The 13,978-nt window shown below is 51.1% G+C and overlaps 1 protein-coding gene across 3 annotated transcripts in view; it reads right to left on the bottom strand.

Annotated features, from left to right (window-relative positions):
• Window positions 1-3,688: 3,688 nt before the first annotated feature.
• LOC123772307 (uncharacterized) overlaps window positions 3,689-13,978 on the bottom strand; it is a 200,397-nt gene continuing 190,107 nt past the window's right edge. Inside the window, exons 1-3 of one of the 3 annotated variants that reach the window (XM_069311478.1) lie at window positions 7,377-7,456; window positions 6,939-7,126; window positions 3,689-6,574 (exon numbers count right to left, since the gene is read on the bottom strand). In XM_069311478.1, coding sequence (XP_069167579.1) covers window positions 4,724-6,244 — 1,521 coding nt within the window. In that variant the 5' untranslated portion in view covers window positions 6,245-6,574; window positions 6,939-7,126; window positions 7,377-7,456 and the 3' untranslated portion in view covers window positions 3,689-4,723. Of the gene's footprint in view, window positions 6,575-6,938; window positions 7,457-13,978 lie in introns of those variants that run through there. The other 2 variants (XM_069311479.1, XM_069311480.1) reach the window with 2 other exon arrangements.

Genomic DNA, 13,978 nt, shown 5'->3' with positions numbered 1-13,978 from the left:
TTTGGCCGCTAGCGGCGAAAATCGCGCGGTTCTTGGCCGCTAGCGGCGAAAATCGCGCGGTTCTTGGCCGGTAGCGGCGAAAATCGCGCGGTTCTTGGCCGGTAGCGGCGAAAATCGCGCGGTTCTTGGCCGGTAGCGGCGAAAATCGCGCGGTTCTTGGCCGGTAGCGGCGAAAATCGCGCGGTTCTTGGCCGGTAGCGGCGAAAATCGCGCGGTTCTTGGCCGGTAGCGGCGAAAATCGCGCGGTTCTTGGCCGGTAGCGGCGAAAATCGCGCGGTTCTTGGCCGGTAGCGGCGAAAATCGCGCGGTTCTTGGCCGGTAGCGGCGAAAATCGCGCGGTTCTTGGCCGGTAGCGGCGAAAATCGCGCGGTTCTTGGCCGGTAGCGGCGAAAATCGCGCGGTTCTTGGCCGGTAGCGGCGAAAATCGCGCGGTTCTTGGCCGGTAGCGGCGAAAATCGCGCGGTTCTTGGCCGGTAGCGGCGAAAATCGCGCGGTTCTTGGCCGGTAGCGGCGAAAATCGCGCGGTTCTTGGCCGGTAGCGGCAAAAATCGCCCGATTTTTGGCCGCTAGCAGCGAAAATCGCACGGTTTTTGGCCGCTAGCAGCGAAAATCGCACGGTTTTTGGCCGCTAGCGGGGAAAATAGCCCCTTTTTTGGCCGCTAGCGGCGAAAATCGGTCGATTTTTGGCAGGTAGGGGCTAAATGCGCGCGATTTTTGCCCGCCAGCTGCAAAAATCGCATGGTTTTTGGCCGTTAGCGGCGAAATTCGCACGATTTTTAGCCGCTAGCGGCTAAAATCGCACGGTTTTTGGCCGCCAGCGGCGAAAATCACGCAATTTTTGGCCGGTAGCGGCGATAATCGCGATTTTTGCCAACCAGCTGCGAAAATCGCGCGATTTTTGCCAACCAGCGGCGAAAATCGCGCGATTTTTGCCAACCAGCGGCGAAAATCGCGCGGTTCTTGGCCGCCAGCGGCGAAAATCGCGCGGTTCTTGGCCGCCAGCGGCGAAAATCGCGCGGTTCTTGGCCGCCAGCGGCGAAAATCGCGCGGTTCTTGGCCGCCAGCGGCGAAAATCGCGCGGTTCTTGGCCGCCAGCGGCGAAAATCGCGCGGTTCTTGGCCGCCAGCGGCGAAAATCGCGCGGTTCTTGGCCGCCAGCGGCGAAAATCGCGCGGTTCTTGGCCGCCAGCGGCGAAAATCGCGCGGTTCTTGGCCGCCAGCGGCGAAAATCGCGCGGTTCTTGGCCGCCAGCGGCGAAAATCGCGCGGTTCTTGGCCGGTAGCGGCGAAAATAGCGCTATTTTTGGCCGGTAGCGGCGAAAATCGCCCGATTTTTGGCCGCTAGCAGCGAAAATCGCACGGTTTTTGGCCGCTAGCGGGGAAAATAGCCCCTTTTTTGGCCGCTAGCGGCGAAAATCGGTCGATTTTTGGCAGGTAGGGGCTAAATGCGCGCGATTTTTGCCCGCCAGCTGCAAAAATCGCATGGTTTTTGGCCGTTAGCGGCGAAATTCGCACGATTTTTAGCCGCTAGCGGCTTAAATCGCGCGATTTTTGCCCGCCAGCTGTGAAAATCGCACGGTTTTTGGCCGCTAGCGGCGAAAATCACGCAATTTTTGGCCGGTAGCGGCGATAATCGCGATTTTTGCCAACCAGCTGCGAAAATCGCATTGTTTTTGGCCGCTAGCGGCGAAAATCGCGCGGTTTTTGGCCGCTAGCGGCGAAAATCGCGCGGTTTTTGGCCGCTAGCGGCGTAAATCGCGCGGTTTTTGGCCGCTAGCGGCGAAAATCGCGCGGTTTTTGGCCGCTAGCGGCGAAAATCGCGCGGTTCTTGGCCGCTAGCGGCGAAAATCGCGCGGTTCTTGGCCGGTAGCGGCGAAAATCGCGCGGTTCTTGGCCGGTAGCGGCGAAAATCGCGCGGTTCTTGGCCGGTAGCGGCGAAAATCGCGCGGTTCTTGGCCGGTAGCGGCGAAAATCGCGCGGTTCTTGGCCGGTAGCGGCGAAAATCGCGCGGTTCTTGGCCGCCAGCGGCGAAAATCGCGCGGTTCTTGGCCGCCAGCGGCGAAAATCGCGCGGTTCTTGGCCGCCAGCGGCGAAAATCGCGCGGTTCTTGGCCGCCAGCGGCGAAAATCGCGCGGTTCTTGGCCGCCAGCGGCGAAAATCGCGCGGTTCTTGGCCGCCAGCGGCGAAAATCGCGCGGTTCTTGGCCGCCAGCGGCGAAAATCGCGCGGTTCTTGGCCGCCAGCGGCGAAAATCGCGCGGTTCTTGGCCGCCAGCGGCGAAAATCGCGCGGTTCTTGGCCGCCAGCGGCGAAAATCGCGCGGTTCTTGGCCGCCAGCGGCGAAAATCGCGCGGTTCTTGGCCGCCAGCGGCGAAAATCGCGCGGTTCTTGGCCGCCAGCGGCGAAAATCGCGCGGTTCTTGGCCGCCAGCGGCGAAAATCGCGCGGTTCTTGGCCGCCAGCGGCGAAAATCGCGCGGTTCTTGGCCGCCAGCGGCGAAAATCGCGCGGTTCTTGGCCGCCAGCGGCGAAAATCGCGCGGTTCTTGGCCGCCAGCGGCGAAAATCGCGCGGTTCTTGGCCGCCAGCGGCGAAAATCGCGCGGTTCTTGGCCGCCAGCGGCGAAAATCGCGCGGTTCTTGGCCGCCAGCGGCGAAAATCGCGCGGTTCTTGGCCGCCAGCGGCGAAAATCGCGCGGTTCTTGGCCGCCAGCGGCGAAAATCGCGCGGTTCTTGGCCGCCAGCGGCGAAAATCGCGCGGTTCTTGGCCGCCAGCGGCGAAAATCGCGCGGTTCTTGGCCGCCAGCGGCGAAAATCGCGCGGTTCTTGGCCGCCAGCGGCGAAAATCGCGCGGTTCTTGGCCGCCAGCGGCGAAAATCGCGCGGTTCTTGGCCGCCAGCGGCGAAAATCGCGCGGTTCTTGGCCGCCAGCGGCGAAAATCGCGCGGTTCTTGGCCGCCAGCGGCGAAAATCGCGCGGTTCTTGGCCGCCAGCGGCGAAAATCGCGCGGTTCTTGGCCGCCAGCGGCGAAAATCGCGCGGTTCTTGGCCGCCAGCGGCGAAAATCGCGCGGTTCTTGGCCGCCAGCGGCGAAAATCGCGCGGTTCTTGGCCGCCAGCGGCGAAAATCGCGCGGTTCTTGGCCGCCAGCGGCGAAAATCGCGCGGTTCTTGGCCGCCAGCGGCGAAAATCGCGCGGTTCTTGGCCGCCAGCGGCGGGAAAATTTTAATCCTACTATAATGGTTATTGGTAGTAGCAGCTCTACGTCAAACGCCGTAGACAGATTTGTCTACGGCACTCCACGAGGACAGCAACCCCATACATTTACAAGCGTCCCACCCCTCTCAAATGTAAAATTATGTACTCTGGTAACCACAACACTTTAAAGTGCCCATTCAATGATTGCGGCACTAACACATTTTAAAGACACGCCGCGCGATTTCTCAGCCCAAAGCCTATCGACACTTATTCAGTAGACTTAAGCACTGTCAACAAACAACTGCATCCTCCAGCCAAACTAATTTGTCTAAATCACAAAATGCTAACACTTAAAACTTTAACACTAAGGCTGTATTGTTTGCAATTAAACCACTCGCGATGAGACCTGATATGGCTGTAGTAGTGGTCAAACTGCCACTGGAGTATTTAACCACCTCTGTCAACTTCACACCATTACCCGCAAACTACTCTATTCAAGAACCCAGCGACACTTATCTATTCAATGCCGCCAATCTACTGCCGTCATCCTTTATTTTACATTTCTTTTTTTTACATCGATTTGGGAGTAAATCCCGTCCACCACGGCCTATCCTCATCACGTACATTTTCTTACATGGACCTATAGAGTGGGTCCAAATTCAATATACACTACTGCGTTACTCCCGGTAAACTTGCCTTAGTGGCAACATTATTAACTACTTGCTTTACACCTATGTAAGGTACGGTTCAACAATTAATGGAACAACGTTATGAGGTTTTCCAAGTCTTTATATGCCATCTTATATTGCCTACTCATCCTGTCTATTCAATTAACCGTTTACGAGTCCTATTAATTCCTACTTTGTTATTGTACCCACTTCTACCTGCAACATGCGACACTCGCTAAATATTTACACCTTAACCAATTTAACATCATCGTTGACAAACTTATCATAACTACTCTCGGCCCCTAATACGATATTCAAACCAGACAAAATTAACACTCCTTTAGTCTCTAGTAACGTGGCCGAACTTACAACCTAGCCCCACCCACCTATCTACGACAATTAGACCAAACACGATTCAGACACTTACTGCAAAGTCTTCACGAACAGTGAAGTTTTTTTTTTTTTTTTTTTTTATTTTTTTTTACATGCAGAGCATGCAAATTAAATACAATAAGAATACAGAATACATAAAGGAAAACAATAGACCACCGGCCAGAAGGGCCGACAGCAGAGCACAACAAAACACATACACAAGAAAAACATGAAAAATACAGCATACATCAAAGCACAAAACAGAATACAATGGCAATCCAGCAATCACAGTACAAAACAACACCTCCAAAAAACAAAACATACAACAAGAGGCAACAGGTAAAGCAACAGAAAATCAATACATTAACGCCCCGTAACAAAAGGCGAGGCCAAGTACAATAAAAAATCAGGCAGGAACACAAGTCACTAAACACCGGCCTGAAGGGCCAAAAACACAAGAAAACAAAACAAATAAAACACACAGCAAGCACACAGACTACAAAAAGATCTCATACTTGTCCGGCCACTCTTCCGCCGGGAAGCGAATACAGTACGCTTCCCAAAGTAACATAATGTCCTCCGAAACATGGTCACTATTGAGCGTACGAGGATCGGGCATTAACTCTGGCACACCCACAATAAAACACTTAGCCCGACGAATCCAGATGGTAGAAGGGCACCACGGAGCAGGACGTACACGGTCAACAATTTCAAAATTCAACGGATGGTCGTCGGCATCCATCGCCACTCCGGAGGCCAAGATGAGAGGGAGAGGCTCCTTCCCAAGAGGCCGGGCAATGGGCAGCACACTGGGAGCCTCCTCAGCTGCCTCACAGGGCTCCTCGGCAACCACTGAACGTTGCACCTGCTGGGACCCCCCACGCTTGGCATCCTTTTTCAGCACCAGCTTGATGCCTCGGCTCGTACCAGGATCCACGCCCGTAGGAGCAACCACCTCCCACTGCGGAGAACCTTCTGCAGGAGAAAGAACAGGAGGTAAATTAGACGCACAATCATCGTCAACAGCTGACACATGGACATCAGCCACCACCAGCGTCGTAGAGCACGAGGCACCCGGAATCGCCACACCATCTCCCGAGGCTCCACCCGCGTCGTAGTCCTTCATATCAGCCCAAGCAGTAGAAGAGCGCCTAGAACGCTTGGGCACTGGCCGCACATCCTCACAGCCGGAGGCGGACCCAGAACCACGGCCCTCACGAACCGGGCGAACCAACGCCCGTCGCAGTACTTCAGCAGCCTCAACCACATGGGGAACCGGGCCGCACACAACAGGATGCTCCGCAGCACCCCCAACACCCAACACAGCCGGAACACCTGGCGAGGGTGCAGGACCAGGCACAGCAGCAGGAGTCGAGGAAGACGCAGACGCACTCGGCTGAGGGGCAACAAGCACCGGGGGCACGTCGGGTGACGCAGGAGGGGCCGCATCAGCAGCGACTGGGACCTGCTCCACTTCATCTCCGGAATCTACGCCCTGAGGGAGCGGCGGGAAATCCTCCTCCCGGAATAAGTTAACGGGCGCAGCAGGTGTCTCAGAGCACCCGGCAGCCTGATGCCCCAACTGGCCACACCGGAAACAAGTATGGGGCTGCCTGGCATAGTATACCAGAACGTAGTAGCCCAGCAGCCGGACAGAAGATGGGATATCCGACCGCAGGCGCATACCTAATGTACGGACGTTCGTCTGCTTCCCAGCATACTTCCCCGAGGACAGCTTGTTCACCCGCACACTGATGACTACACCATACCTCCCGAAGAAGCGCCGGAGAAGGTTTTCAGGGAACTCCAGGGGCGCACCGTGCACACTGACATATGTCAGGGCACCACTTCGGTCCGAGATCGTAACGGAGCCGGCGCCATCCGGCAACTGCAATGAACGCCCCTCGTTCCGCCGGAGGAAGTCCCGATACTCCTCTTCCCCCACGAACTTGACAATCACCCGGTGGGCCGTAACAAGCTCAACGCCATACACAGCTTCCACCGGGACACGAAGCATGTCACACACAACTCAACGGCCGGATAACCAGCCTTACACGTGAATTCCAGTCCCACGGAATTTACCCGCAACACAGGAGGCATAGCCAGGCCCCCCCATGTCAAAACGGCCACGTCAGCACGCAGCCAGGCAGGCAACACTGGACAGGGAGGGTAAGAGACCCCCACACCCCCTGCCGGCGAAAAAACTGCAACCTCCCCAAACTGCCGGAGTGTTCAGACGACACGTCTTCACCCTACGGCTGCTCAGGTGGAACTCACGAACAGTGAAGTTGACGCATCTCTGTCCTCTTCCACAGCCCAGGGATCCGGCCAATCTATCCGGTATTACCTGCAACAAGGCAACAGTTACTGGATGCTACCAATATAAATCATTCAATCATCCCTATACCATACCTTTGACACGTCTACTTCCCTTCGGTAAACTATTTTCTCTGATGTACCTCATTTAAAATGCAACTCTTAAACGCATATATCCCAACTCGATACTCAACTGGTTTGACACATTATCTGTGGGTTGCCCCGCCCTATCACCACATACAAAATTATGTATTAAGATTGAAGTTGTTAATAGTATGTGCTCGTCCACTTTAATCTTTTAAACTTCAAATAACCAATATTAACTATTTAAGTAGGGTATCGTATTCAATTATTACCATGCCGAACTTAAACTACCTAATAACTACTTGCCTTACCAGATATGATCCAGCTATCAGTAGCACATCTTGCTCAACAAAAACATCTGCCACCAGCTTCTGACGTAATTCATCGCTCCACAACTGGTCCCATCAACGTTAGTCTCCACGATTCATACCTCACCACTCGGCAAATTTCATGCGAGGCATCATCTTCCCACCGATTACCTCAGTCACTAACAATAGCCCTGAAAAAACATTCTCATTCAGTATGTAATTAACATTTTTTTCTATTTCAGTACTGATTATGGATCAGCACTAAAATATCTGCGTATACTCAAGAGGGTATATACGCCAGATTTTATTTATTTTTGACCCTATGTATTCGCGTTTTGACGGTGTACAAAATGAGTGTAAGCTAGGGGGGCTGTCAGCCCTAGCTACCCGAAAGGGTAACGGGGTACCAGCTCAAGAGTAACAACACGCCCTGACACTAACTTGTACACCCGTACTTCGCGAATACTAGGGTCAAAATAACGTTCCGTGGCTCCTCGCCGACCACGTCGACTCAACAACCAATCACGTTTCGATTTCCCAGTTGACGTCACATTCTCGCACGCTGTACTGTCATTGGTCGGCTCCTCCTAATTGGATACTCCAGTAATTCATGCACATTATTTATTGACACTTCAATATATACACCAAAATGTATACCAAATGTATGAGAAACATACATATACCAAATGTATGAGAAACAATATTTTACTTTACACTCACAAATGATGACTTTCGCTTAATTACTATTAAATAAGTATTATTATAATTAGTATATAATCTGATTAATTATTCAACCTGTAACTACACTAAAACACACTACAGTACACTTATCTACGATACATTACAGTACTATACATTACAGTACTATACATTACACTACTGTACAGTATAGTTCCGTACGATACAAAACAGTACACTACTATACATTACAATACAGTACACTACTATACATTACACTACAGTACCGTACGATACACAACAGCCAAGGGCACAGTGCTCTACAGTACAATAGAGAACAGTACAGTACCGTATAGTACAGTACACTACAGTAAAGTGGAGTACAGTACAGTACCCTACATAACAGTACACTACACTACAAGGTACAGTACCGTACAATACAGTACAGTACACGGTACAGTATTGTACAGTACCATACCATACAGTACAGTCAACGGTACAGTACAGTACAGTATATTAATGTACGGTACAGGCTACACTACAGTAAAATATAATACACTGTAGTCAAGTACTCTACAGTACAATATACTAGAGTATAGTACGCTATAGTACTGTACAGGATACACTACACTACAGTCCAATGCAATACACTTCATTACAAAACACTACAGTACAATACACTACAGTACCGTACAGTATAATAATGTACACTACAGTTGAGTACAGGGTACAGTACAATACAGTATTGTACAGAGTACAGTACAGGGTACAGTTCAGTACATTACGATGCAGTACAATACAATATACTCCACTAACGTCAAGTACATTACAGTACACTACACGGTACAGTATAGTAGAGAGTACACTAAAATACAGTAGACTATGCTATAGTATTGTACTCTACTGAACACTCCCGTACACTATTGTATAGTGCAGTACATTACACTACATTATTGCATAGTATAGTACAGTACCGTACAGTGCAGTCCACTACAGTACTGTATAATACAGAAAAGTACAGTACCGTAGAGTACAGTATGGTACAGAATACTACAGTATGATCCAGTACAGTATAATATAATACAGTACGTTACACTTCAGTACAAAACAGTACAGTGCAGTACAGTACAATGCAGTACAGTATAGGCCACAACAGTACACTACCGTACACTCATAGTTCGTTATTTGCCTTTCAAATGTAGCAACGGCATCACCATTATAATTTTCTTTAATTAAATAACTGTTTCTTGAATGTAACAACGCGTAATAGGCACAAATTTCACGTGAGATGGGGAGGGAGGAGATTGCTGCAATGGCGGTGTATAGCAACTGATTTATTTATTTATTTATATACAAGAAATTACATTGGGTTTGAGAGAATACATAGCATAGCATTTACAATCTTGTAAAGCCACTAGTACGCGCAGCGTTTCGGGCAGAACTGACGCTAGTTTCACTAACGACCATTGTTAGTGCAATATTACCTTTACAACCGTTCATTTTCCTCTCTAAACAACACCAATGTATATTTATATACGTGATTTAAGCCATACATGCACAATGCAACTAGTAAAAACGATTAGATTTAACATGCAATCAAATAGTCTTTTATGAGAGTCTGGCCCTAGCTTCGGTACGGGGCGGACGTGTTGAATCGGCGCTCCAGCAGTTGGTGTTGTTTGCCCGTTTCGGCCGGTTGGGGGCGGGTGTGTCTCTGCTCGCCTGTGCTGACGTGGCGTTACGATGGGGGTCCCTCTACCCCCTGTCGTCCGGGCTCAGTCTGTGGGACTAGAGTTCTCTGTGCGGGCTGGTTACCCGGAGATTGCCCTGGCTTGTGAAATGCTCTCTGTCCCTGTGTTTGCGATTTATGGGGTCGAGTTGGTAACGGCCCGTAGGGCAATTGTGAAGTTCGCAGAGGAGGTGGCGTATCGCGATTTTCTCCGGCGATACCAGGGGCGGACACTGCCCCTGCCGGATGGTGCGGGCACTGTCACCCTCTCGGATAGAAGTGGTGCACTTACTTACATCAGTGTGCATGGGGCTCCCTTGGAGTTTCCAGAGGCTCTGCTACGGCGGTATTTCGGCCGGTTTGGCGCAGTTGTTAGTGTGAGAGTGAACGTGGTGTCTTCTAGTCCTCTTAAGGGTGTGAGGTCTAACATTCGCACCCTGGGCATGAGACTCCGGCCGGATATTCCGTCCTCTGTGCGCCTTATGGGGTACAACGTTCGGGTGTTTTACGCCCGTCAGCCGCGGACGTGTTATCGTTGTGGTCTTTTGGGCCATCAGGCTGCTGACTGTTCTGCGCCTCCTGTTGCACCAGTGAATCTCTTCAGCGAGGAGGATTTTCCGCCCCTTCCTGTGGGGGATGATTCGGTGGGTGTGGACGTCTCTTCGGCTGAGGAGGTGCCCTCTGTAGCAGCTGTTGCTCCGCCTGTTGTTGCCGCATCTCCTCCGGAGGTTGGGTCCTCGCCTAGTGCTCCAGCTGGTGTCCCTGAGCCTCTTCCGCCTGCCGTTTGCTCAGACCTCTCGTCTTCCAGTTCTTCCTCTGCTGTGTCTGTCCCGGTCCCTGCGCCCTCGCCGTCTGTTCCGGCTGTGCTGGGAGCTGGGGTTGATCCGGCATTCCCTCCTGTGCCTGGCCTGGTGCCCCGTGGGGTTGAGGAGGCTGCCGTGCTGCGGCGTGCGTCGGTTGGTGCTGCGCGGGTCGCTGAGTCTGCCTCCGGGTCTGATGATGTGTGGCCCGAGCCTAAGCGTTCCCGGCGTTCTTCTGCGTGGGCTGAAGTTGGCGACTTCGACGAGTGTCGTCCTTCCGTTGACGGTGGAGTGGCTCCGGATGTGGTGCACACTACGGTGGTGGCGGAGGTACACTTGCCTGAGGATGCCGGTGCCGGCGTTTCGGCCTCAACTTCTGGTCCGGTGTCCGAGGGTCCTGCTTCAGGTGCGTTGCCTGCGTCGGATGGCTCCGGTTCTTCGTGGGTGGTGGTTCCCCCTGCTGTAGTTGGTGGTGAGCGGGGTGGCCTGGTGGTGATGTTGCGAAAGGATGCTGGCTCTGGATGTTCTGTGGCTCCTTCCTCGTTACCTGTTTCCTCGGCAGCGGTCTTGCCGCCTCTTCCCTTTCCTGGAGTACCTTCCGTGTCTCCTGCGGTATCCGTGGAAGTGCTATCGTCTCAGCGTCCGACACCTGCTCCGATGGCGAAGGCGTGGCAGGCTCGGCGACCCTCGTCCTCTTCTCCGGTGTCGTCTGCTTCCTCGAAGGGCGTGGTTGGCGCTCCCCAGCCTCGTTATGCGACTTGCGTCAGTGACCTTGGGCGTTGGCCGATGCCGCCAGATATAGATGTTCCCGAGTTTATGATCCCCCGCTCGAGAGCGGGGGATCAAAAACCCTACCGACCTTGAAGATCTAGTCTGGGAAGCTTACAAGGCGAAGTATCCTCGTGATCTTTTCCCGGAGAAGTACATTTCTCACGTTGTTCCTCGCAAGTGATTTCTATTTATTTTGTGTTGCCTGTGGTGTGCATGGTTGTGGGGTGTGTATGTGAGTGGGTGGGGTGGGTATTGTTTCCCGGTTCCTGCGTGCTCCGGTTTGTATTCTGGATTTTCTTGTGTGGCTAGTGGGGGGGGGGGGGGTGTGCGGTTCCTATGCGTTTGTGTGTTCGGTTGTGGATGTCGTGTGCGCTTGCTTGTCATATTGTGTGCCCTTCAGGCTGTTGGCGTGTGCTCTTTGTTATGTCTTGCCACTTTGTTTTTCCTTCCGTTTGTTATGGCGGATCTGTTTTCTTTATTGTTATTGTCCTTATTCTTGTATGTTTCTCGCCTCTCTGTATGAGTTTGAGGTGTTAGCAGGCTTGTTTTGTGTGCATTTTGTCCTGGGGTTTTCCCTTATGTTTGTCTTACGCTGTGTTTATATTTGTATATGCATTTTTGTGGTCAGCCCTTCTGGCTGGTCTTCTATTGATTTGTTCCTTTGTCCTTGTACATATGTGTGCTTTTGTTCTATGTTATATTTGTTCTGTTTTTATTGTAAATTTTACGCATGCTTGCATGTAAAAAATAAAATAAAAAAAAATAAGTCTTTTACACATTTTTGCAAAGTCATCGGTCATTTTGAATAATAAACATCTTGTGCGTTACACTTTGATCATTTGAACTCTCGTCAGTCGTTTTTTAGAGAATGACGCTATATTATGCTATGTTAAGCTAAGCTAGGCAAGCTAGGCTACACTGGACTAGGCTAGGGCAAACTAGGTAAGGTTGATACAGTACCGTCAAGTAAAGTGTACAATACAGTGCAGTCCATTAGAGAACACTATAGTAAATTACCCTACAATACAGTACTGTACCGTTCAGTACAGTATAGTACAATACACTATACGACTCTGCAGTACAGTGCACTAGAGGCTACAGTGCAGGTGTAACGGTTCTATTGTTACGTAAAGTATGGTGACAAATAAACACAGACACTAAGATACTATATATATATTTGGTCGAATATATACAGAAGTACACCGGTGATACTTTGGTGTGAGTTGAGCGCACTGAGCGTCGGTACAGTATCTCGCAAGTGTCTGCTCTAGACCACACTTGAAAGTAGACTAGTTAATGTTTGATTGATTGATGAAGATTAAGCCACCCAAGAGGTGGCACGGGTATGAATAGCCCGTAAGTGGTGGCCCTTTCGAGCCATTACCAGTATCAAAAGATGATACTGGAGATCTGTGGAGGCGCAACTGCACCCTGCGTGACGGAAGATGTCTCCCGGACCAAATGGTGACCAAATGGTGAGTTAATGTTTGCTATTCTGCTGCTTATATGCTCGGGCAACACCTCACCGTGTTGCCCGGCCAACGCCTCACCTCATTCATCTCCAAAGGTTGACAGGAATATTAACAATGCATTTGGAGCGAGTCTATTATTGGGATAATCTACTCGCTACAGTGCCCAACCACTTGGACGGTCGGGGATTGAACGCCGACCTGCATGAAGCGAGACCGTCGCTCTACCGTCTAACCTACTGTCTAGTGTGTCTGGAGCTAGACATAGATATCATGAAATAATCAGTAATGGAGTCAGAGTTTGTCTCACGTGGATTCCTTCTCTCTTCGGATGCATGACAAAACTTATGAGTTAGCCACAACGTTTGCTAGTAAAAAGAAAATTGATTACCATCTTGGACTGCCTTTGAGCAGCCTAAGGGCAGTAATATTCCGGGAACATCAAAATTTCATAGACTTGAGGCAAAGTGACATTCACGTCAGTTACTCCATCTATCATCATTCTATTATGCAGGAAGAACCCCACGTCTATGGGTCATCCAATATAATTAGCAGACTTCTAGATGTTACCGCTGCTAGGCTTAGGCTCGGCTACAAGTACCTCTGGGTGTCTGCACCACCCACTCATGTAGACTTGACTAAATGTAAATTTTATCAGCAGAACTATTCACATATTTCATGTCATTATGAAATTTAATGTGAAAGAATGGCGGGCTTCAGAGGTAATTCCATCAATGGTGTCCGAGCAATGTGTATTTAATTCATAATGATGTACTATCAGGAATCTTAGCCAAGTATTGAATTTTTGCTTACTGTAGGTGCAGCCTGCACATGAATGTAAAGCTACCCCGTTGGGTGGGTGTGGAGCACATGAATGTAAAGCTGCCGCCCAGTTGGGTGGGTGTGGAGCACATGACTGTAAACCTGCCGCCCAGGTGGGTGGGTGTGGAGCACATGACTGTAAAGCTGCCGCCCAGTTGGGTGGGTGTGGAGCACATGACTGTAAACCTGCCGCCCAGGTGGGTGGGTGTGAAGCACATGACTGTAAAGCTGCCGCCCAGCTGGGTGGGTGTGGAGCAAGACTGGTAACTGTGTGACTGACTCACCTTACAAGTATACTACCTGTATAGAGATTGTTGACCAATTCTTGAACCACTTGGAGATCGGACCGCGGAGGCGGCCTACCTTACCTTGAGGTTACTTTGAGATGGTTTCGGGGCTTAGCATCCCCCGCGGCCCGGTCCTCGACCAGGCTTCCTGGTTGCTGTACTGGTTAACCAGGCTGTTGGACGCGACCTGACGTATAACTCACAGCCTGACGTATGAGTCATAGCCTCGTTGATTAGGTATCCTTTGGAGGTGCTTATCCAGTTCTCTCTTGAACACTGTGAATGGTCGGCCAGTTATGCCCCTTATGTGTAGTGGAAGCGTGTTGAACAGTCTCGGGCCTCTGATGTTGATAGAGTTCTCTCTCAGTAACCCGTCCTCTTAAAAATAACGTCACTTTTCGTATGTTCTCTATGGCACCTCACCTGTTGCACCTCTGTTCTTCAATTGGGGTATTCTGCACAGGCCTGGTCGAGGACCGAGCCACAC

The sequence above is a fragment of the Procambarus clarkii genome, chromosome 69, assembly GCF_040958095.1.
Source record: "Procambarus clarkii isolate CNS0578487 chromosome 69, FALCON_Pclarkii_2.0, whole genome shotgun sequence".
Lineage (NCBI taxonomy): Eukaryota > Metazoa > Arthropoda > Malacostraca > Decapoda > Cambaridae > Procambarus > Procambarus clarkii.
This window is presented reverse-complemented; position numbering and strand designations above follow the sequence as displayed.